Source organism: Melampsora larici-populina (assembly GCF_000204055.1).
Source record: "Melampsora larici-populina 98AG31 unplaced genomic scaffold MELLAscaffold_20, whole genome shotgun sequence".
NCBI lineage: Eukaryota > Fungi > Basidiomycota > Pucciniomycetes > Pucciniales > Melampsoraceae > Melampsora > Melampsora laricis-populina.
Genome location: NW_006768784.1, coordinates 1,035,619 through 1,059,579, shown reverse-complemented (window position 1 = coordinate 1,059,579; position 23,961 = coordinate 1,035,619). Strand labels below are relative to the sequence as shown.

General features: G+C 41.5%; 6 protein-coding genes across 6 annotated transcripts; 2 read left to right on the top strand and 4 right to left on the bottom strand.

Annotated features, from left to right (window-relative positions):
* Positions 1–318: 318 nt before the first annotated feature.
* Positions 319–1,559, top strand: MELLADRAFT_123963 (uncharacterized protein; the record flags this gene model as incomplete). The annotated part of the gene is made up of 5 exons (XM_007410447.1): positions 319–561; positions 674–734; positions 808–854; positions 931–1,060; positions 1,138–1,559. The coding sequence occupies 5 exons, from the start codon at positions 329–331 to the stop codon at positions 1,276–1,278; spliced, it is 612 nt and encodes a 203-aa protein (XP_007410509.1).
* A 1,756-nt stretch (positions 1,560–3,315) lies between these two features.
* MELLADRAFT_77904 (uncharacterized protein) lies at positions 3,316–7,329 on the top strand (the record flags this gene model as incomplete). The annotated part of the gene is made up of 8 exons (XM_007410448.1): positions 3,316–3,786; positions 3,852–3,914; positions 3,998–4,130; positions 4,216–4,295; positions 4,389–4,487; positions 4,562–4,658; positions 4,752–6,647; positions 6,762–7,329. 8 exons carry the CDS (start codon positions 3,316–3,318, stop codon positions 6,947–6,949), a joined length of 3,027 nt encoding a protein of 1,008 aa, XP_007410510.1.
* A 686-nt stretch (positions 7,330–8,015) lies between these two features.
* MELLADRAFT_71984 (uncharacterized protein) lies at positions 8,016–9,563 on the bottom strand (the record flags this gene model as incomplete). Its single annotated transcript, XM_007410424.1, has 3 exons — positions 8,016–8,737; positions 8,814–9,405; positions 9,492–9,563. The coding sequence occupies 2 exons, from the start codon at positions 9,360–9,362 to the stop codon at positions 8,129–8,131; spliced, it is 1,158 nt and encodes a 385-aa protein (XP_007410486.1).
* Positions 9,564–10,784: 1,221 nt separating this feature from the next.
* MELLADRAFT_87403 (uncharacterized protein) lies at positions 10,785–12,357 on the bottom strand (the record flags this gene model as incomplete). Its single annotated transcript, XM_007410423.1, has 3 exons — positions 10,785–11,702; positions 11,818–11,967; positions 12,244–12,357. The coding sequence occupies 3 exons, from the start codon at positions 12,355–12,357 to the stop codon at positions 10,785–10,787; spliced, it is 1,182 nt and encodes a 393-aa protein (XP_007410485.1).
* Positions 12,358–15,867: 3,510 nt separating this feature from the next.
* Positions 15,868–17,471, bottom strand: MELLADRAFT_106953 (uncharacterized protein; the record flags this gene model as incomplete). The annotated part of the gene is made up of 3 exons (XM_007410422.1): positions 15,868–16,839; positions 16,943–17,110; positions 17,370–17,471. The coding sequence occupies 3 exons, from the start codon at positions 17,469–17,471 to the stop codon at positions 15,868–15,870; spliced, it is 1,242 nt and encodes a 413-aa protein (XP_007410484.1).
* A 4,763-nt stretch (positions 17,472–22,234) lies between these two features.
* On the bottom strand, positions 22,235–23,397 carry MELLADRAFT_87401 (uncharacterized protein; the record flags this gene model as incomplete). Its single annotated transcript, XM_007410421.1, has 3 exons — positions 22,235–22,513; positions 22,613–23,295; positions 23,379–23,397. The coding sequence occupies 3 exons, from the start codon at positions 23,395–23,397 to the stop codon at positions 22,235–22,237; spliced, it is 981 nt and encodes a 326-aa protein (XP_007410483.1).
* Between the last annotated feature and the right edge of the window lie 564 nt (positions 23,398–23,961).

The following is a 23,961-nucleotide window of genomic DNA, read 5'->3' as shown; positions in this document are numbered from 1 at the left end:
CTTTTTCCACATTTCTGAGATCGACTGTACACTGTTTTTTTTCCCGAGGAAGTTGCTCCCCTCCTTCCTTTAAGTTAGGGGAGTGATGGGGAGTGATGGGGAGTGATTGGAGCTGTAGTTGAGTTTATTTCTGTCTGTGCAAGGAACACCATGAGAGAGACACGACTTTGCCGAGGTTGGTTGATTCAAAACCTACGTGTCGACCAGTGTACCACCAGTTTCCTTTCTTACCTTACACATATTCTGGAGACTGGCAATTGACATCAACATCTTATAAAATCCTGTTCCTCCGTTCCAAAATAATGATCTATATTCCTTATCTCTAAATATGAAAACCATCATAGCAATTATCATCCTTTCGCAAGTCCTTGTCATCTTTGGTCAACCCAACAACCATGACACATTGTCTGCGCGATCCTCCGGATTCGAAAAAGATCCCGGCTCGACTTCTTTTGTAAAAAGGAAACATGAGAAGAGGCAAGCCCCAGTATTACCAGGGATGATGACCTGCTTTATTACCGCCACACTTCGTCTATCAGGATTTGCGGCTGACTGCTATGAGTCAGTCATCATTTCCTAAAACCAATGTCTTCCATTATCCTGATTTCAATGTGTTCGGTTTTGAGACCTCTGCTTACTGATCAACATGATTTATCAAACCGATTTCGAACAGTGCTATCGCGTTCCTGTATGAGCCGAGTTACCCACCATGTGCCATTTGCCGTACTTGTGTAGTAAGTCTATTCAAACATTTATCTGAAGTGTCATGACTTGTTCAACCAGACTCAATCGACGTCTTTTCGAAAGGTCTATCCACTTGATGGCAAAGAAAAGCCACTGGCAGGTCGTCATGAGTATGTATCTTTGAAGACATTCGATTTTATATCTTGAGATCTTTAACACTTATCAACCAATTTTTCTACCTTACAGCAAACAGGGTAACATTCTGCCGCCTAAGTTGACTCAGCCCGAAATGAATTCAGGCTATAACGCGAAGTTCGCCGGCAAGGGGTATGATGGTTCCCCAAATTGCGACAATTATGTATTACCAGAGGGTGTGGTACGTTTGAACTCACATTTGATTTGATAATGGCTCAACGCTCAACTGATCTTCCAACAATATTTCTGTATGTATAGCAACTTACGGATCCAGATCATGTTCCGAAACCTGGTACCTATTATTCACCCTTCCTTATGTCAACAATGTCAGGACAGGGTGACGCGTGTATGGCTTGTAACGCTACTTTGACAAAGCAAGTTTTCGATCAAGGAGGATAAGGAATCTAAAATACCATGATCCAACTTGTGTTATAGTGTTCCAATTATCTTTTTTTCATAGGCTAAACTATAATGGAAAGTTGTTTAAACATCTGATCTACTCCAATTTTTTTTCACTTCTCTTGGATGATTGTCTTTGTTCATCAATTTTTTCAATAGTGATGAAGACTGCTCAATAGAATTCGGATATACGAAATATGAAATTCACACCTATCCAATGTCTGATATCACACTTCTGGCAGAAGCCTACTCATATCCCCTCAAAACAATACCTTCAGCTGAGCCTGCATGTTTAAGACAAAACAATATCAAAACACGCAAGCAAACAGCAGGATTACAGATGATTAAGGGAAGAAGAACTACCTAAATTGTAAAGACACTTGGAAGTGTTACTTTGATAGTTACCAAGTCTATAACATAAAGACTTGGAATGAGGATTTTGGCTCAATTAACCAACAAAAGTCACCAAACCAAAAGAAAACCACGAACAGTGAGAAAGAAAACTGATTGTGGTCTACATAGTTGTAAGTTTTGAATCAACTAACCTCGACAAGGTCTCAACTAAATAAGTCCCTTGCTGTGTTTTAGTCTGGGTAAAGTGACCTGATATGATTGGAAAGAAGGAAATGCACACGTGCGAATGCAAATCACTGCGTTACGGCGGTCAAAAACTTATTAGCCTCCTATATCTTGATTTCAAAGTAATCAATCTTGATACTTTGTCTTACTGATCAACATCTTTTTTCACACGATTCCACATTGTGCTGCTACGGCCCTGTGTAGTCCACCTTTTCTAGCATATGCCGTTTTCCGTGCTTATGCAGAGTGAGTATAACCTGACTTGCTCAGCTGGACTCAATTGATGCCTTTAAAACAGGTTATGCCACTTGCTAGCGACCAATCCACATGGGGAGTTCGTAAGAAGTATGTATGATTGTATCCAATTAAGTTGATGATTCAGATTTTTTTAACATTTCTCAACAATATCTTTCTACCTTACAGCCAGCCGTCTGTCTTGATTCAAGAGCAAATCAATAAATCCTATGACCAGATCTTCAGCTACGTTGGATTCCCTGGCAGCTCGGATTGTGAAGATCATCATCTACTGGCTGGCGTGGCACTGGTGTATTTGGATTGTATGCATCTTTTGATGATAACCTAACACTCAACTGATCTTTCAATCATATATCTTTTATAAAGAAAGTTGATCAAAAATTGGTCGTGAAAGATGGTACGATGCTCCCAGTATTCATGGTCGGATTACAAAGACAGGGTTAATTCTCTGAGACTTGAGATGTGGATTTGGCGGAGGAACTTTTAACGACACAGTAAGCAATGTAATGACTTTTAATCCCATGATGTGATTATTGTCATGCGGTTTCACATACCTCTTTGCGTAGGATTTAGATGTATCGATTCTCGTGCATGACTGTCTTTGTTCAGTAGTTTTCTAAATAGTGACATTGCTTTCTCAATACAAGTGGAATTGTATTTGGGTTATAAGCGTCAGTGAGATGGGAAGCAAGAAGTTCTTTGATCTCTTGAACCCTTATAATGAAATGAACTCACATTTGGAGATATCATTGAGAGAAGTACGCTATCAGCTCTAGTATGTACTAATTACTCACGATCTTAAGCCTTGAGAATACCATCTGTTCAACTTCTTTTTGTTCAAGCTTCTTTCTGATCTTTGATAACCGCGTGTACATCACCTGAGCATATTTCCAGGATGAATCAGAGTTTCTTCACTCGGCCAGAGATAAATATGGGGTGGTGATGAGTACTGATTTGAGAGTTTTAGTTGAGAAGATGGAATTCTTGTTTGTGAGACGCGACAGACGTGTTGTTGTTGGGGATCACGTGATTGCTGAGTTGTGGTGTGTGATTGTGACATGTGTAGAACTTAAGTTTCCCCAATCTGATTTCTACATAACCCACATTGACTACTTACAGCCTTCACTGATATCAGATACCATCAACACTCAAAGCAGTCTCGATAAACTTATTCTCAAGCTAACGAATAGCCAATCACTCTCAATGTCTCGTCCTACTTCTCGAAACACCGATAGACAAAGCTCTCAATCTCAATCTCATTCACGTTCTACCTCACGTCGATCATCTACTCATCAATCAAGTTCATCAACTCATCAAGTTCAACCTGATCCATTAGCATTTTGTAATTCATTTTGGGGTGATTCAGGTTATGATGCATTACAAACTAAAACTCGTCAATCTTCAAAGATGTTAGAAGATTTAAGATTATGGTATAAAGAAAGAGCTTCAATTGAAGATGATTATGCCAAACGATTAGCCAAGCTTACTAAATCACCTTTACTTGATTCAGATTGTGAAAGTGAAGTGGGAGGAATTAAAAAAGCTTTAGAAATCGTTAGAGATACTACAAGACAAAGTGCTCATTCTCATGCTGAATTGGCCGGTACAGTTCGAACTGCATTAGAACGTAAAGTGGCCGATTTTGTGGTCAGAAGAGATGGTTTAAGGAAAAACGTTAGTGATACTCAAAGACTTACCATCAAAGTACCCTTCTAATTGGTTATCTTTTTGATTTACAGCCTCAGGGATTGATCGATCGGTTACACAAAAAGAAGATTGAATTGATGGAAGTCACCGAAAAGGTATCTTTTCAGCTCTTGACAACATTCAAAAAAAGCTCTCCATCATTCTATCATTCGACTTATTCTCTCTCAATTATCTAAAGTCTAGGAGGAAATATGAAGCCGACGCGATTGCAGTGAACGGATTATCAGCTCAAACTCATCTCGTCCAAGGTCGCGACTATGATAAGGTCTCAGCCAAATTAGACAAAGCTCAGCAAAACGTTCAAGTGAATGGTCGGTTCATCTTCAGATCATCTATCAATCTTGGCTTAGAACAAACTTCTCATGTCTTATCTGATGGTTTGATACCGATCTTTAGAACGGGATTATAGGGCACACGTCAAAAATTTGAAGGAGACCACAGCTGAATGGAACTTACAGTGGAAAGCTTATTGTGATGTAGGTGATTGAGTTTGATGATCATCAAGACAAATCCACTAATTGAGATCCTGATTTTCCATATGTTTTGTGTTTTGGAAATATGGTTTACAGTTATCACAAGATTTAGAAGAAGATCGTATAGACTTTGTTCGCACTTCGTTTTGGGATTTCGCTAATGGCGTATCGACAATTTGTGTCGTTGATGATGAGGTATGTAGGATCAGAACCAAATGAATCTCCAAAAAAACAATTATCACCCGTGTTGAAGTTAAACCTGTTTTCAGCAATGCGAGAATATCAGGAAAGCTTTGGAGCGTTGTGAAACATCCCATGATGTCGCTGAATTTGCACGTCAGACTAGAACTGGGAGTGATATCTATAGTTTGTCGTTTTCTATTTATCTAGTCTCTTGATTCAGTGTGATATATGTTAGTTGATTCGATAATCTATTCCAACTTTTTAAATCTTCAACAGTTGCACCGGATTATGTGAACTACGCACGAGGGGAACAAACGCCTTATGGTCGACCACCTTCCTCTACAGCTAATTTCATTCGTTCTTCAACCCGCAATCCACGTCTGGTTCCCTCGACTACGAGTATTCAAGATCTCGCTCATGCAATCCGTTCAGGACCTGCCTCTCCCACAGACACTATTCCGCCTTCATCAGCTCGCGCTTCATCCAAGGCCGCCGCCAAACGAGGTGGGGCGATAGCTGATGCAGTGGCAGCCAACGCTTTCACCGGTGATTCATCAGCAGGCTTAACTCCCAAGCCTTCAATGACTCGATCAACGATGGGCGCTTCGATCTCTAGGGCTGCTTCTCCAGCCGAAGCAATGGCACAGGTTCTGGGCGGCGGAAATAATGCTCCTAATGGCAACCATCGTCACACCGCGAGTGCGCCGACCAATCGACCACCTTCCGCATCAGGCTCTTACCAGTCTCAACAATACAATTATGAGTCTGGCTCGGCTTATGGGGATCAATCTGTTCCACCACCACCACCACCGGCATCGGCAAAGCCAGCTAATCGATATGCACCACCCGAACCGCGCTCCAGCTCAAGACCTGCTCCCCCTAGTACAAACTCTGCTGTGCCAAATAATTTACCACCACCTTCTCACAGACCCCCTTCACGGAGTGCGACTCCGGGGTCTATTCACCCACCCTCAGTACCGGCCGAAAATGGGAGTGTTGATCCTCTTGTGGCAGCCTTGGAAAAGTTGAGAACGACTCCTTCGATTGGCTCAATCAGACGTGGTGCCACAAGTCCAGCTCCACCCAAGGCAAACCGACGAAATTCAACGATGGACGTACCAGCCTCCAATGCTCAACAGTACAAGCGAGCTAGCTCACCTGCTCCTTCGGCTGCGATGATGAAACCCCCATATGATCCTCGGACTCATAACGCACGTTCAACCAGTCCTGGTCCTCATAATCCTTACGATCCGAGAGCCCCATCCCCTACTCCATCGTCCGCTCGACCTAGCTCGAGAATGTCTTATCAACAATCTTCGCATCCGCAATCTCAGCCACCGCCACATCAACAGCAACAACATCCACATATGGGAGGTCAGCAAACGATGCCTCTGAGCTATGCAGGCTCATCAAGAAACCCGCCGTTGGGAATCTCACTTGATGCTCGAGGTGGAGTCATGGACCCTAACGCTTCTCCCGGTCCACCATCGTCACGAGGTGCCAAACTTGGACAGCAAATCAATCATCGTCAATCTCAAAGTCAGCCGAATAATACAATGATGAGTAATTCGCCAGCCTCCTATGTTGGATCAAATCAAGAACCATTCCGACAACCACCACTACAACAGCCACCACCTTCCAATCAAGCTCCACCACCTTCTCCACAGCGTCAACAATCGATGCCTCCACCACAACATCAATTATCTCAACATCAACAAGGTCCACCGGGCAGTTATAGCTCCCGGCCTACTAACCATCATTATGGATATGCACCACCACCTGCAAGCCAACCACCTACACAAAATTATCAAGCCCCACCTCCACCTTCAGTTGCTCCACCAACCCATTACACTTTACCACCATCTCAATCTTTTCCACCTCAACATCAATATTATCAACCACCTGGTCAGCCTCAACAACAACAACAGCAACATCCTCCCCCTCCGAATTCGACAGGTGGAGTTCAAAGGACTTCGAGTATGTATGGCGGTGGTGTTCAGCAACAACAACAACCACCACCACCACAGTCTCAATACTATCATCCCCCACAATCTACGTCAGCACCTGTGGCACATCATCCACCACCTCCTACTCCAAGTCCTGCAGCACCTAATCAAAACCCATCACCTACTGGTAATTATACAGAAAATGGTTCACCAATCTTATTCTATGGTAAGTTTAGATTTGTTTTTCCTTTTGATCTTTATGTATATCAAAGAAATAAATCAATTCTAATGATTCGAACGTGTATGTTTTGATTTTGATTTTGATTTTTTCTTTATTCAGTTAGAGCATTATATGATTATAATGCAACGATGCCAGAAGAATTTTCATTTCAAAGTAATGATCTGATTGCCATCACTCAAACTGATCCAGATGGATGGTGGCAAGGAGAATTATTAGATGAAGTTAGAAGAAGAAAGAATGGAGGTGGGAATGTATTACCTAGTAATTTTGTTGAATTATTGAATTAAGATTAAACAAAACGATCAAGTGAAATGGGAAAAATGGGAAATTTTGATGGGGTTTGGAGTAGTGCTGGTGTTTTGTTTTTTTGGCTTCTTCTTCTTGCTAGGTTTAGTGTTGTGAAAAAAAAGATGATAGTTTGGTTGGTGAGAAAGAAAGATTATGTTTTGAATTAATGTGTAATGATGAAAAAAATGATTGAAAAATTTTCTTTTGTATTTAGATATTTACATATGTGAGTAAGAAGAAAACAAAAAGAAAAATTCATGTTTTGGTGTGGATTGAGGTTTAAGTTTTTAAGTATTTTTTTTGAAAGTATTTTTATATTTCATTTTATTGTTTTTTGCTTGATTTTTGTGTGTGTTGAAGAGAATTTAATAAAAGTTTCAAAAAGAAAGATGACTTGTGACTTTGTTTTTCTTTTTGATATATCTCTTGAAGAGGGACTGAACATTGTTCTACACATAATTTCACGTGATGATCAATATATTGTTTGGTTAGGTATATCTACGGGCCATCAGATAGTAGTTGTGGGCTCGCATTTGAACAGTTCAAAGAGACCTGAGCAACAGGTGAATCATTTGACTGATATACTTTCAGTAATAAAACTGGCAGGATGGAAGAAAGTTGACAATTGGGCGCATTATTAAAATATACCTCGGTCATCACATTGGATTCGGCTCGAGTGACTTCCTTGAATCACAAAATAAATGGAGCAGCGCCAGAGACAAAAAAAGATCACTTGCTTTCAAATCCAGGGAGTGGGTGCTAGTCTCGCGACCTTGCTGCAGTTCTTAGATCAAAACTCTCTATGAATGTCTATCTCATTGTTCCTATTCATTTTGGGCACCCTTGAAGCAACAAGAAATATTGAGGTAAATAGAGGGTAAGAAAAAGTGATTAGTGACGATGGGGGGGCATCAAGAGGCCACATGATGAAAAAAGAAGACAAGCATATACACAAAACAAAAATAGATGTGATCAGAATGAGAATGAACCCCGGGAAGTGACAAGCAAATCAAGGTATATAGGATCTTGTGCATGAAGAAGCAAAGGTATTACGCTCTGAGAGTTGACGGATAAACCCAATGTACTTTTTCATAATTTCATCTTCAAGAACTGCTTGCATGAACATAGTACGAATCCATCCCAACAAGTTTACTGATAGAAAAGATAAAGACAAACTATCAATCACTTTCATCACTTTCGTCACCTGATCCATCATCAATAAAATCTGCCATATCTTCATCATCCTCATCTTGGTCATCCTCATCATCCTCATCATCCTCGTCCTCCTCGCTTCCACTTAGCTCAGCCTCTAAATCAAACAAACCCTCTGAAACTGATACTTTTCCACGAGCTTTACGTTGAGGAAGATCGTCTTCATCACTACTACCGTCCTCATCATCTGAACCAGATTCGCTACCGAGCACTACATCTTCTATACTACCATCATCTTCCGAATCTTCATCTGAACCATCTTGAGATTTCTTAGGATCCATCACTTCATCTTCATCTTCATCATCAGTACTTTCACCCTCTACATACTTTACGGGAGGTTTAAGTGATTTTTGTTTGGCTTTAGTCGTATTAGGTTTAGAAATCTTAGTACTGTTAAAAGATTCTTTGTTTGATGGAAGACCAAGTTCGAGTTGAGGATTACCAGATTTGTTACGTTCGATTTGGTTTAAGATCAGGTCTAGACGTCCATTAAGAGAAAGTAATTTTGTGTGTAGGTTTAAACGTTTTTGTAATGAACTATGAAGGATTGTGAGCTTTGAAACTAGTTCTGGGATCTAGTCATGTTAAAAAATCATGTTAGTTCAATGTGACCGTGTTTTTTTGTAGAGGTGAATAGAAATAGGTACTAACTGTGATTAGATATGACATATGAACCAATAAGAGTTGTCTAACCCATTCGATTAAAGTTCTAGTTCTACGTACACTCGAAACGGTTGAACCTTCACCAGCACCACCTCTCTTTTTATTTAAACCGATGATCAAATGTTCAATGAGATGATGTACAAGTCCCGTAGGAATCCTTTGAATCGTATTTGAGATTAATTGTTTGTTAGATTGAATCAAACAAGTTTCTAATAATTGATGATCAGATGAATTTAAGGCTTGGATTAAAGTTTGAGCCAATGAGTTCACTGGGATTCTTAGATGGGTTTGGTTTGATGATTGGTCTGGTGTATCATGATTGATTTTTAATATCTTTAATCTATCTGCAAATGATTCTTGTGGTTGTGGTTCTTCATCTCCATTTCCATTTTCGTTTTCTTTATCTGAATCTGAATCTTGACTTGATGAAGATTCTGATGATTCTTTGTCTGGTAATGATTTCATGGAATCTTTATGCGACTTTTCGGAGGTGGTCTTCTGTGTCTTTGATCGTTTTCCATTGGTTAAAGTGACCATGACCGGTTAAAGTTGATTGAAAAGAGTAAGATCCTATAGAAATCTAGACGTCAAATCAAGTCAAATCATCAGAAATCTGAATTGATGTTGATGGTCAAGTTCATGATTGATAAGAAAGACAAGACTCACTCGATTGATTGGGTTGTAAAGTTGAAATAGTGCAAGATGGTTTCGACTTGGAATCTGGATGAGGTGCGTTCAAGGGTTTTTTGGTTTAATTTTTGCAAAAATTCAAAAACCACTTTCTGATCACATGTTCATCCCTCATTATACACATCCCTACATATAAACATACTCCTCCCGCAGCAAGCAGCAAGCTCAACAACTCAACTTCACTCAAGTCTTTCTCAACTGGAGTCAAATTGTCTTTTTCAACTTGAACCAAATGAACCACGAGTTCATGTCTAAAATCGTAGATTTTCTTGAGTTTTTTTCTTTGAAACCAAAATGCCATTACTCTGCGGAATACAACACGGAAAGACAGACAAGCTTTCCAGAAAAGAATTGAAAGTAGAAAAAAATACAAGTTGAGATTAATTCAGCGACTATATACCAGTCCATGCGAGACACATGAGAAGAAATATAATAGGAGACTTGAAAACAACTGGTTTGATTTTTTGCCTACCATCATGCTGTCTTTGGTTTGGCGTTTTTTTACTTTCGAGTATTCTTTTCACTCTTCAAGTGGTTGACAACGGTATGCTTATGAAGGATGACCAAAAGGCAACTTTCGGATAGTGTTACAATGAAATGTACCAATACATTTGGTGCGATACGGTCAAAACAATACAGACCATTGTCGCGGGCAACGGGATCGTCAAGGATCATTAGGCTTTTTTGTCACCAAAGGGCTCAAGGTTAAACAGAGATATCATTCATTTGAAAATAGATGTGAACGTGTTTGTTCATAAGGCATAATTAAAGTGATTCAAAACACGACTACATATCACATGAAAGTGAGGCTGATTCAAAAAAACAGGAAGGCGTGTGTGACATTTGAACAATGACTGATCCGATAAGACGTTGATAAAGACATGATGATGAGAATAACATGGTAATTGATATGAAGAGCGAATGCAAAGAAAATGCAAACGATGGAATCATGAACTCAAAGTATATAAACTTTACTTGAATATAAGTCTGATATGAGCTACTATAAGGGATCTGATTGATGAGAATATAACGACAAGGACTTCGTAATGAGAATATAATAATGATTGGCTAGACTGCCAGAAAGTTTAAATAAATCAATCAAAACGCTACATGCACTATGAGTAAACTTGAGATGATGCAAGAAAAGGTGTGCTAAGTAAGCGAAAATGCAAAGAATAGGCGAAATCAAGAGACGAGCGAGAGATATGAATATAGTAGATTGGATTTGCGATGCGAGTGATATGTGTAATTTTGATTGTTGTCAGAGCCTCAAAGCGCAATACCGACTTGAGAAGGATCAACTGTCGGCCAGTGATTGTATGATGGGCTTTCATCGTCCACGTCCTCGGGGTCCACATTGAAAAGAAATGTTGGCCTGGATTGGATGGACTTGAGAGCACGTAAAGCCTCAAGTACGCTGTTAGGAGGGCCAAGCCGAGGAGTTGGGATTGAGGGGGTAGGAGGCGGAAGTGAAGGAGAATTGTGTTCACTCCTGATTACAACGGAATCCCTTTTTGTTGGCCGGATAGTGACTGACGAGGCCCTAGAGAGAGAACGCCCCGTATCTCGAGACGCCGGCTGAGACAGGTACGCAGAGAACTCGAACGGATCACTTCGAGTCGACATAGATGAAGATGGGCGTGGGTAGCCATAGTGGCTCTCATCGTCCTCTAAGGCTTCTTCATCACCTTCGACATCTTCCTCGTATTCATTGGAAAAGACCGTGACCGCGGGTGATGGGGGCACTTTCCCTTCGCAAATGTCGGCACGGTGACTAACATGCCGTGTATGATCCAGTGAGACCACCTGAGGTACGTTATTCCGAGTCATACGGACCGATGACAAGTTTCGTGGTAACTCGAGTCCCTTTGCCGAGTCGAATTTGAAGAAGTCCTCAGAGAGCGACGATGACGATGCAGGTCGTCTCGCTGCGTACAAGAAGCAGTCCTCCTTTCGGTCCTCGCGTGAAATGACGATTTTAGTGAAATGGGCCCCCTTTCGTCGTTCTTGTCGAACGCTCTTGCTTGTTGAGGAACTGCCCAAGGATGAGGTTGCAGACATTTGCGAGCTTTGGGATGAACTAGAAAATGCTGATGATGACGACGAAGATGATGTATTTGAGGAGGAGGAGGAAGTATAGGCATGGCGGATGGCGGGACTCCGCGTGAGGGTACTAGCGACAGCAACCTGGGAGCCAGAGAGGGGATGAAGGTGACATAGTGTGGGTCAGTTAGAGGACGAAGTTTGAAGCGTGCAATAAAAATTTCCACACGAATAGAAAGAAACAGAAACAATTACTGACACTTCGTCGAGCGTTGCGCGATTTTGGTGTTGTCGCCATCTTAATATTCTCGTCTTGCCCGAGGAAGGCGCAACTTCTAGACACGCTTTCTGAAAAGCTGCCTGGGCCTGAACTCAGGAGACCTTGAGGAAGAGGGAGACGAGGGGGTGCCTATAGCAGAGGAAATGGAATGAAAAGGTATTTATATGAGAAAGGTTGGGAAATTTGGAAGAGGATTCGGTTTTATAAAAACAGATGTGTAGATCAAGTGTTTGATACAATGTATGTAGAATAAAGACAGTGTTGTGCGAAAGCGTGGGTAAAGATGGTGAAACGAACAAGACAAATGCGTCAAAAAGGATATGGACAGATGTGGAGTGACAGCTGATGGAAATAGGTATGGTGAAATATATGGATGGTGAAACTGTTTGCAAAACATCCACTGACCGGCAGAATCATTGCCTTTAGTGAAGTATCAGGAGGTTGGGTACGGCTGAACCGGGCATCAGCCAGGGACCCGGAGTGGCTCTTCGAAGTGGTGGTGGTGGGGAAGTTGAACATCTTTTTTGACCGGTTGCGTTGATGAACAAAGTAAAATGATAAATGGCGAGTGTCTGTGTTAGCTGGTTGAGGCTAATCGTGAGGAGATGATAGGAAAATGATCTTAGGAAGGGTTGGATGATAAGTTTGAAGTGCATGAAAGGGAAGTTGGAAACGAGTAGGGAAATCTGCAAAGAAGCCAGTTATATGGCCAGCTTAGTTGGTGAACCCGGGTGCATAGTTTGTCGCCGAAGCATGAAGGTATGAGCAAAGTTATACATCCTTTTGCCCTATCTATTTTGAACATTCCTCACCTGTTGAACTGAAGGTGACTGCAAAGGCACCAAGCTATCAAGCTTGATGTGATCCACATTCCAACCTACACCGACGGAAGTATCGAATGGAAGTTTGCTAACGGGATGGCGGAAAAAGCCCTGACCTACTCCCGCTCAAATAGAATGTGCAAGTCGGTCAAGATTGCAATTTCGTAGCTCAACATTTGCTCAAAATCCAGGACGAAAAGAACATCGCCAAGTCTCCCAGATTGTCCCTATGATTTGCAATTTGGATGATGGAAGATACCAAAACTAATTTACCCGTATGATTTGTATGACACTGGTTCAGTGGTTATTAACGCTTGCAAATTCAATGCTTACCCTCACGGGTCATGAGCTATGTATCGTAATGACGGGTGAGGAGGGGAATTGATGCCTAAGACCTTCCAGGGTTTGAAATTCAAATGAACATCCTTGCAGCGATCCCATGAGACCCTAATCCTCAGCAAGACGAACTAAAAGAAATATTCAGGGTGGCAGTCTTCATGCCGATTATGTACGAGCCTCATCGTCGTGAGTGTGAACCACGATCACTCTCCAATAGGTTCCTTTGATTCTAACTATGCTGAGATTTAGGCTCAATGCGACCAACATAGTTTTTACAGTCATGGTCTGGGTACAAATTGATCCGGCCGTCATGGTCTCCTTATCAAATCTTTGAGATCTTCAAGTCAGTCTGACCGATTTGACCAATTCTCGCACAAAGTTCTTTCAATTGATACCTACAGAGTGTTGGTCTTGCAGATTCTTGCAGGCGCATTCGGATGGACGCATGTTGAGACCTCCTATGGAGCAAACGACCTTTGGTCACGTGGGCTTTGGTTAACACCCCATTGACAAACTACGGTATGTATTTGCGTATCCCAAATTCCCTGATGGCCGAAACTGTGGATCTGCTGGCAGCAGGTCGCCCGAGGCTCATCGTTAGCAACCCCGCACGGCATCAATTCGGACGTCCCAGTTGCTCAAAAATCAAACTTTTTGCTCTTGTGATATATATCGGAGCTTCTTTTTCTATTCCTTGTCCGCAGGAAAAATGGTATGTATGGCTTAGCTCATGTCAATGTCCTTTTTTTATATTGTTTCTGCACCCGGTTTCTTCGGTGTTTATTTTGCCAAACAACGTGTGGTCAGCTCATATTTATACAAGCCGGAAATAATCTGCATGATATGTGTGGCATCCGAGGAAATTGCGCTGGTGATGAAGGTTGATGAGCTTCAACCTGTAATGCTAGACTTATCAATATCCCTTCTCCTTAGTGAGGTCAATCCCTATGTACTTCAACCTCGTCACCGAATTTTAATCAGACATGTGCTTGCCTCAACTGCCTGATAATTTTAGCGCTCCTCTATTCTGATAGCACGAGTAACTGAAACACAAGGACCACCAGCGCCAAAGACATACGTGGTCTCAAAAAGATTCTCAATGCATCAAATGAGAATAAAGAACCTCAGCCTTTCAAAAATACCAACTTGGCCGCCGCAGTTTTTTCTTGAGTGAAATGTAGAGAACACATTGTGTATGTTCTTTGTTTGCCTAAACTCCCTCCAACCACCTTATTGTTTCTATTTAGGGAGAATTGTCAGCTGAACAGCATCTGAGATGTATTTCCAGAATATGACGGGGGTGTCAACCCACAGGCATCACTCTGAATTCCTTGATTCTGTTTTGCCAGGAGCCTTTCAAGACTTCTTTTTTTTTACAATATCCACCAAGTAATCTTGTACTTCTGATTGCTTCAATGCGTGCTCAAAAAAGTGGCAACCCATGAAACTTGAAGATTATTCAGAGACCAGAGCTTTGATTTGAATGAGCCACACAGAGAGATCTCTCCATGGGTTGTTGTGACCTATCATTGTCCCTTGGGTCACTCACTATGCACCCTTTAAATCTGAGGAAAGCTCAGATGTGCTGAGCCTCCATGACATTTGCAATAATATTGAAAGTACGCTTGAGATCCAAAATTCACCCAAAAAACTAAACAAGACAGTCAGTGTGAATATCAGAAGGGTGCAAATTGTAAAGCTCTTGACATGATATTACTATGAATTTGAAAGCTAGCTTTTTTCCTCATCAAACACCAATGAATGTACAAATCAATGAGTTCATTTTCTTGTATCAAATCACAGCCTGAGATCCCCAACCAATCTTTAACACATGACTCAGTTTACATCAAAGCAAATCTGACCATGCGAGACTTACATGAGGGACAATTTTAATATTCTGAAGGAATTGTAGAATTATGCATCCCTGCAGGTGTTTTCATATTCCAAAACAGCCAGATGGATACTAACCCAAGGCAATAGCACATTTGTACAGTGGATGCACTTTCAAAAATGACGCTTTGTGTGTATAAGTCCAACGTGTGCTCAGATGGCAAAGGCCTCAGACGTCTTTCAAGTAGTTGGTCAAAGGCTTGTCTACTAGTAACCCTCTAAACCTGTGTATCTGTTGAAACTTCTGACGTTGTTGTCCCTGATCAAAAAAGAAATATCTTGTATTTGAAACTCAAGACTCAAATTTGGTGTTGTGATCCTGAGAGGTCTACAATACCCTTTCATATTCAGTTCTCCATCATTGATGCTTTCATTTTTGAATTGGTCCAGATTAGGATTCTGTTCTGAGCTAATTGTTCATTGAAGTTTGATTCTATTTGGCTAACAAAGGCATGAAAAGGTCACCTCTTGCAAAGCTGACTACTCTCATTACACTGAAGTTGATGTGAGACAATGTTTGCATTTCATCTATCAAGTTTCTTGGTGGAAGGAGCGGAGTTTCAGTGACGTCACGCACACATCAATTCTGTTTATTTCTTGCAGGATAAGTGCATGAGTGAATTCAAAAGTGGGATGGGATCAAGGAAATTATTTGCAAGTATGTAAAAGGAATGCTGCTTGGCTATGTAGGAGAAGGTTCAAATTATCAAGAAAAGATAGAAACCCCATTAATGATTATAAAATTACAATTAATTTAGCGTGAATACCTAATACTTAATATCACAGAGTCCAAAAGATAGATGTGGTACGAGTAAGCTTGCTGTGATGTAAGAAAAATAGTTAAAAACAAACCAAAAGGAAAGAGAACAAAATTATAGTCGAAATGCAGGAATAGATGAGATACTATGACGCAACAGTTTCAAAAATCGAGTGGTAGGTTTTATAATCTAAGCTAATTGTGTTCCTCTCGGGCCAACAATCAAAGCGCGATACCAACCTCGGAAAACTCCTCTGGTGTCCAGTGAACATCTGACAGGCATTCATCACCTACGTCCTCAACGTTGTTGCTGAAGAGGAAAGATTTTCCGGCCTGTATGCTCTTGAGGGCTCGAAGAGCAGCGTGGACGCTTTCGGGTGGGCCCATTCGAGGTGTTGGTCCAGGCGGAGGCGAGCTCGCATCGAGTACCACTAAATCTCGTTTTGTGGGTCGGATTGTCACCGACGAAGCTCGGGAGAGAGAGCATTCTGACTTTTCACGCAGCGGCTGCGACAGGTATGCTGAATAATTTGAGATGGTATCGGTAGGCCCAGGCGAAGGAGAGCTTGGATGAGCTTTTGGTGTCACTGAGTCTCGTTTTGTTGGTCGAATAGTCACCGACGAAGCGCGAGAGAGAGAGCGGTCTAGCTTTTGACATGCCGGCCGCGATAGGTATGCCGAGTACTCGAAGGGATCGCTTTGAATGGACATGGAAGAGGAGGGACGGGAGTACCCATCATGACTTTCATCGTCCTCCAACACCTCTTCTTCACCTTCGTCATCTTCCTCGTAGCCATTTGATGACGCCGTGGTGAGAGGTGAAACCGCTGGCCTTGAGCGAATGTTTTCCTGGTTAATCGCGTGTCCAGGTGCGGCCGGGGCGGATCCTTTGTGACAATCAATCTCATCAAGGGTCAATGAGGACACCCGACTGGGTGCATACACAAAGCAGTCCTTCAGTTGATCCTCCCTGTAAATCACAATTTTCGTGAAGTAGGCGCCTCTGCGCCTTTCTTGTAGAGTGCTCCGTCTGGATGAAGAGCCCGAAAAACAGGATGTTGGATACTGAGAGCTTTGGGATGAAGACGAAGACGAAGACGAGTTTGAGGAGGTCGATGCAAGGGACGAAGAGGAGGAGGTATAGCCATGTTGGATAGCGTGACTTCTTGTAACCGAGGTGGCAGAGGAGGAGGCCTACGAGTCACAGGGCAAATAAACATGGTATAGTGTGCTAGTCAGAAGACAAGATCTCGAGTTCATGATAAGACTGAGGCAAGGTTAGGAAAAAATTACTCACACTTCTGGGATTCGGAACTAGGTGTGGATTGGACATGGTGACCGTTTCAGGACTCTTGACTTGTTCAAGTAATCCACAACTTCGGGTGACACTTTCAAAAAAGCTGTCAGACTCGTGACCTGCGCTAGCCAGCCTGAGTCCTTGAGGTAGAGGCAGACGGGGAGGTGACTGAAAGATACAAAATGCAATGTAGAGAGATTTGTGAGAAAAGTTCAATTTTGGAAAAGCGAGTACGATTTCATCAAACAAGGATAGACGAAGTGTTTGATACAGTTCAGGGTAAGGAGCGTGTTGTGCGATCGCGTGGGTAAGGATACATAGTGAAACAGACACAACAGGTGTAGGCGAAGGATAGGAACCATACGCAAACGAAAGAGGAAAGATGAAATATCCAAAGGTGAAAACAGTTTACGGAACAAGTACTGACCGGCATAATCCGCGTTGGGATCGGTAGGGTGCGACTTGCCCGAGGATCCGCCATGGACCCTGAACGACCTTTAGATTTGGAGCTGGAGGTAAAACTGAGCATCTCGATCTACTGGTCACGTTGATGCGGAGAGCGGGATGAGAATAGGAAGATGTGATTGAAAATAAGCACTCTTGATTTGTAAAAATATAAGGTGGCTTGAGGATTGCAAGTCCGATTTGGATGAAAGGAGATGTGCAGTTGATGAGGGAAATCTGGAAGGAAGCCAACCTTCTGGCCACCTTATATAGTTGATGAGCCCGGGTTCAGAATTTTTCGCCAAACTTGAAGCATGCAAATTTATAATTCCCTTTGCCCTATCTATTTTGAACATTCCTTGCCTGTTGGAATGAGAGTGACTAGAAAGGTACCAAACTATCAGGCTCAATTGGATAGGCATTTCAAAATTCACCGACAGAAGCCTCAAGTGGAAGTGAGCTAATGGGATGGGGGAAAAGGCCCTGACATACTCCCACTTGAATAGTACGTGCATGTTGGTCACAATACCAATCTCTTGGCCAAACGTTTGCTCAAAATTCAGGACGAAGGCAGCATAGCCAAGTCGCCGAGATTTTCCCTACATGCGATGCGGATCATAGAACATACAAAAACCAATTTGCCCGGATGCTATTCATGACACGGCCACAAACTCTTGCAATGCTCTTTCTCACGAGTTATGTATCGCAATGATTGGTGGTGAGGCGGTTTGATGCTAAGACGAAGTCGACCAATATTGAGAATATGCAACAGCGAGGTTGCCAATGGATTATTTACCAGAGCTCAATAAAGTCTTGAGAAGGTATATTTAGTCATCCACTCGAGTAGCCCTCGAGACCAGCACTCTATACACTGATATTTACGAGAATTTCTCAAATCAGTCAGCCAAATGAGATATTTCGAAGAGTGATCCATTACCATGATGGTCGGACTAGTCATACAGTCATTGAGCTCTAGTACCAAGTTGGTATTGTTGAACGTAATTCTCGACATGTCCAAATTTGAAGAAACCTAGCGAGCAGTCATAGTTTATCACGGGTTCATCAACAAAGTGCTCACGAAGTTGAGAACTGTAGGAGACGGCAAGACGACGAAAGGTCTGAGGAATTCCCTGATGACCCAAACTTTAATCTATGGAGCCTTATTATGCCGATACATCCAGATGCTGGCCATGTATAATTTTTCTCCTTGGCGAGAGATATGTATAAGGGTACTCAAAGTAAAGTATGTAGCGCTACATACTTTTCGCTACATACTTTTCCAGATGCTGGCCATGTATAATTTATATACTTTATGCAAATAACTTGATACGCTTCTGTCATAGCCGGAAGCCAGCCTAAGCCAGCCCATGAGATAAAAAAGCATCTTCCAATACGAGGCAAACACCAACACAAGCTAAACAAATCCATGCCCTTACAAAGATGAAGCTAGCAATGCTGATGCGCTATATATCTTTGAAGAAAGTATGCTATACAACAAAGCGCAGCCCCCATAGGCGTGGAAGATAGCAGGGTATAAATGTCCAGAGTTGACATACAAAACTATGACTCCATCGATATTGAAAATGGAGACGTTCTAGGTTGGCTGTATCTTGATTCTTACTCATCCAAGCAAGACAAGAAAGGTTTCTTTCCTCACACAGCATTAAAGTCTATTCACAATTTTTCACGAGACCATGTGCAAATGTCCAAGTCTTTTCCACACGCCTGAAGGGCGGCTCATAACCTGATGGAGAACTGAGGTTGTTTTGTTACAGGGAACAAACGTGAGCAAACGTATATGGAATCTATGGTCATCTTGTATAAGAATGAAGACTTGAAATCGCTGAACATACATGCCACTCTAACACCGAAGTACAGCATGAAGCCTCATTCGTACCGTCGAGTCCTTTGCCTTCGGCTCCAAGGGACGTTCGAGGTTCGAGGGACTGTGAGGGCGCGGCGAACACGCATGAGGGGCTTATTAGTCAAGCTTAGTGGAACGCCGACTGCCGAATCATCTACACTTCATTTCTTTATTTTTTGTATAGTTTCAAGAATCGATTTATGCATAACCATACGTTCCCTTGAACCAAAGACTAACCCATACCGTCTGCAACTGATTACAAGGCAAGCTATTTGGTGAAGCCATCACTGACTGACTCATTATTGATTCCCTACTACTGATGTCTGGATGGAATCCATTTGTGCACAGGATGGGTAATTCTGTGAAAAGCCTTGTAGGTCCGTATGGATATTAGTCAATTGAAGATCTCCTGGATCAGGTTGAAGTCGGAAATACAAGCCGCGCGTCAAACCAGAAGTAATGCAAGATCCAAGCACGTAAAGAGAAGCTACCTGGCTCAGCAAACTAACTAAAGTCCCTCGCACCAAAAGTTCGCGTGGGAAAAACCAGAGAATATTTTCTGAGCATAATCATAGCAATAAAGGTAAAGCAGAAGGCCCACATGTCATCCTGCACTTACGACATGTTGATTGAAGAAAATTTGTCCGTGTTGATATAAACACAATGATACAATGCTCTTATGAGCATTTCCTGATGAGACCAATTCGGCGGATAATGTTGATTGACTAACAAGGACGCGACATCTCTGTAGAAAATGAGCATGATTCCCAAAGAACACCGGTGTGATATCGAAAGGGTTGAAACTCGATCACACTTCAAAGATTTTCCTTCCATACAAGAAATACTGAGACATCAACGGATTGGAATATGTCTCAGGCTTCGTGCGCTCATCGTAGTTTGATATATCTGAAGCCAATGATCGAAGTATAGTGATGTGATCATCATGAACCTCGAGGAGTTGATAATTGGATACCAAGTTCCATCCACAACTCAACTCTCACCGACTTCTTTCGGTCAACGCGACGAACTGGTTATCAGAATTTTAATTCAATCTCAGCTCATCATCCTGAGCGATTTGTTGCATGACTTAATTGGCGTCGAATTCTATATATCAGAGTCATGCCACCCTCTTGCCCCCATTCCGCCCAACAAAATAACCTTCCACTTTTCACCACTTCACTTGCTTTGACCATGACCAAGATACGATTCCTACATGCGCCCACTCAGCGTGACCTCTCCACGTTTCAGATAGTAAGAGCTGCAATCCAATCTTCAAAGAATCATCAGAAGGATTGTTCATTTCTGACCATTTTTTTACTCTTCAATCGCACGTTTGATGGTTGGCTCCGACTGATTCAGGCATCGGTCATAAACCCTGAATAGGTTCTTGAATTTGACGGTTGACGAAGAAGGTTAAATACTTTCAAGTCTCATTTTTGATGAAGAGACTCATGAGTACTGAGCTGTTATTCGTTCGCTACAAAATCTCGTTTTATGGGCCCACCCGAAAGCGTCTACGCAGCTCTTCGAGCCCTCAAGAGCATACAGGCCGGAAAATCTTTCCTCTTCAGCAAGAACGTTGAGGACGTGGGTGATGAATGCCATTCAGATGTCCACTGGACACCCTAGACTGATGGACTTGAGAGCACGGAGAGCCTCCATCCAAGGATTTTTCATCTTCCTCGTAGCCATTTTCGGATCCTTTCTCTCAGACAATTTCATCAAGGGTCAATGAGGACACCCGACTGGGTGCATACACAAAGCAGTCCTTCAGTTGATCCTCCCTGTAAATCACAATTTTTGTGAAGTAGGCGCCTCTCCGCCGTTCTTGTAGAGTGCTCCTTCTGGATGAAGAGCCCGAAAAACAGGATGTTGGATACTGAGAACTTTGAGACGACCATGAGTTTTCCGGAACCTTCCTTGGGCAGAGGAAGACGAATGAGCACAGGAAAGCTAGTTGTATCTATTCTAGAGTTACCGAAAATATGCAATTGATTAAGAAGATCTCGTTAGAAAGATCTATCATTGGGCTGCTTGCTTGTTCGTTTATGTATCCCAAAACACGTTGTATAAAATATGATGAGAGCTATTTCGACATTGCCGAGCATGAACCACAAGGTATTTAGTCATCGCGAGTGTCTGGAGTGGCGCTTTGCCACATGAAGCTAACAGGCCACCTTTGGCCGATCTGCTTGGACCATTCTCCGCTTGTTCTGATGAATTACAAAAGATGGCACCAGCGTGTTTTCTTCGATACTCATTCCTGGGATCGCTGAGCGCTCGTCCCGCTCCATCATCAAATTTGTTAGCACGAATCTTGAAAGAGAGAACACCTCGATACCTTCCAAGATTTGGAAAAGGCTCTCTAAATTTGGCTAAACAAACAAAAGAGTTCAGATGCCACTTTGTTCACACTCTCCGCTGAGCAAGCCCAGAACTTGAGAAAGATTTTCGACTTTCATGTTTGAGAGTCCTTTAAACCTCTACCAGTGTCCTCATGCTTATTTCATTGTTGTAATGTCTGTGAAGGTTGATTCGGGCGGGAAACATTCATTCTGTTATTGTATTACGTCAAGAATGTCTTCTCGATCACATTGTGTTCTAGATCAATGTGTGATATCATGTGGTTGCACTCAATGCGATCACTGTCACAAATGCAGTATTGCCACTTCAAGTGTAAGGTTCCACCCTAGATTATGTTTTAACAAACATTTTCCAATGGTGTGATTCATTAATCACAAAGACAATAGCAGGTAGACAAAGACGATTAAAGAGCAAAACTCAAAAAAGATTAATTAGAATGATTTCGATGAAGACACTGTAGATTTAAATCTAGATCTATAAGACTGCCCAAGTGTAGCTGATGCAATGTAATAGAAAATTATGACAAATACAATTAATTTGATTTGATATTTCTACCCCAATCATTTCTTATCTAGAATCCTTTTCATATCTCATCAATAATCTCACATACAAATCAAAATTCATTTCCACAATTCCATCCATTCCTTATAACTTTTCCCCTCATAATCCGATCCAAGACCATCAAACCATGTGTGTTTCAAAACTTGACCTATGGTAAGACGTTCAGTAGATTGATAAACCAATAATCTTGAAATCAAATCAATAATCAATTTCGAGTCCTTTTCTTCTTTCTGATGACTACCATTCCTCGGTTTGGTATATGGTAAAAGGTCTTCAAGAGGTTGAGGAGAATACGTATGAAAAGTTAGTTTAGAAAAATCCGGTAATGTTTCTGATTCCTATCATAATAAAAAAGCAAGCAAATACGCATACATGGTCATCAGTATCGCATGTTTTTTTTAAAAAGTAGAACAGTACATGATCGAAATGAAACTGACCGGCCAAGTTGATGCATCCGGTGTACCCAAAACTTTGAAAATACTACCAACTAATCCAATATCACCAAGATGACCAACAAACAAACTTTTTCTCTGTAAATGATTTTCATTTTCATCAAATCGATCTCCTTCAATCTCAGGTAATTTCCAATCCAAATCTTCTTCAAAAACCTTACGATTCACAACAGGTTTTGTATACCAATCTAATACATTCCCTTCTTTTGATTCATCTTGATCTTCATTAAATTTTTCATCATTTAGATCAAATGAAAACAATCCTTCATGCCGATCTGTTGTAGTAGTATTATCAGCTCTCCAATTAGCTCGAACATTACTACTCTCTTTCTTATCAGACTCCTCCAAAAGAGGACAAAAGAAATCCGAAATTAAAACTCCAAATGACCAAAGATCAATCTTCAAAGGATCATAATGCCTAGATCCAAACAAAAGTTCAGGTGCACGATAAGGCATTGTACCTAATTCGAATTCTAATTCATCTTTTTCTGTATCTTGATTAATTGATGGACTCCAAGCTGTACCAAAATCTATCCAAATCGGAGTTCCAATTTGATCAATTACTACATTTGATGGTGTTATATCACGATGTGATATTCCTAATTGATGTAAGTATGATAAGCCTGAACTAAGTTGATGTATGATTTGCTTTGAAAGGAAATAGAAAGCTGGTAAACTATCAGGTGTGAATCTTGGTTTTGAGCTTTGTAATAAGTCGCTGAGTGTGAGCTGATAAAGTGGAAGATATAACGAGAAAGTTGAAGATGCATTAGATGTAGCCAGAAGAGGTACTACCTATAAAGTCGTAATTGACAAGATATTAGCTTTGTCTATCTTTCAATGACCAGCTCAAGGAGTTTGAACTGACGTTAGGGTGATCAAGTGATGCCAAGAATTTGGCTTCTTTTTTGATATCGTGTGGGTAGCGTTTGAGACCAAGATCAACGCGTTTGATAGCAATCCAATTGATTTTCGATTCTTCTTCACCATCCGTTTGAGAAGCGATTGCCGAGTGTTGATTGAGAATAGAAGTAGCTGATAAAGGTGCTTTGAATAATCCACTCCAATCTGAGGAACTTCGACTGACGATATAATTTCAAGTATTGGTCTCAAGCTAGTTTTCGATCGAGTGAGTGAACTTTACTTTATTGATATCCAACTACTTTCAGTTGGTAATTCTACTTCCGATTCTACCTTTGACATTTTTAGTTTTCTTTCATCCTTGAGATATATCTCGTATCAGATTCTCCATGAGCAGACCTTGGTAGAACGTAGAGTTTGTGATTGAAGAAACTTGAAAGATGTAACTTGTGATGCAACATAACCGATCGTTG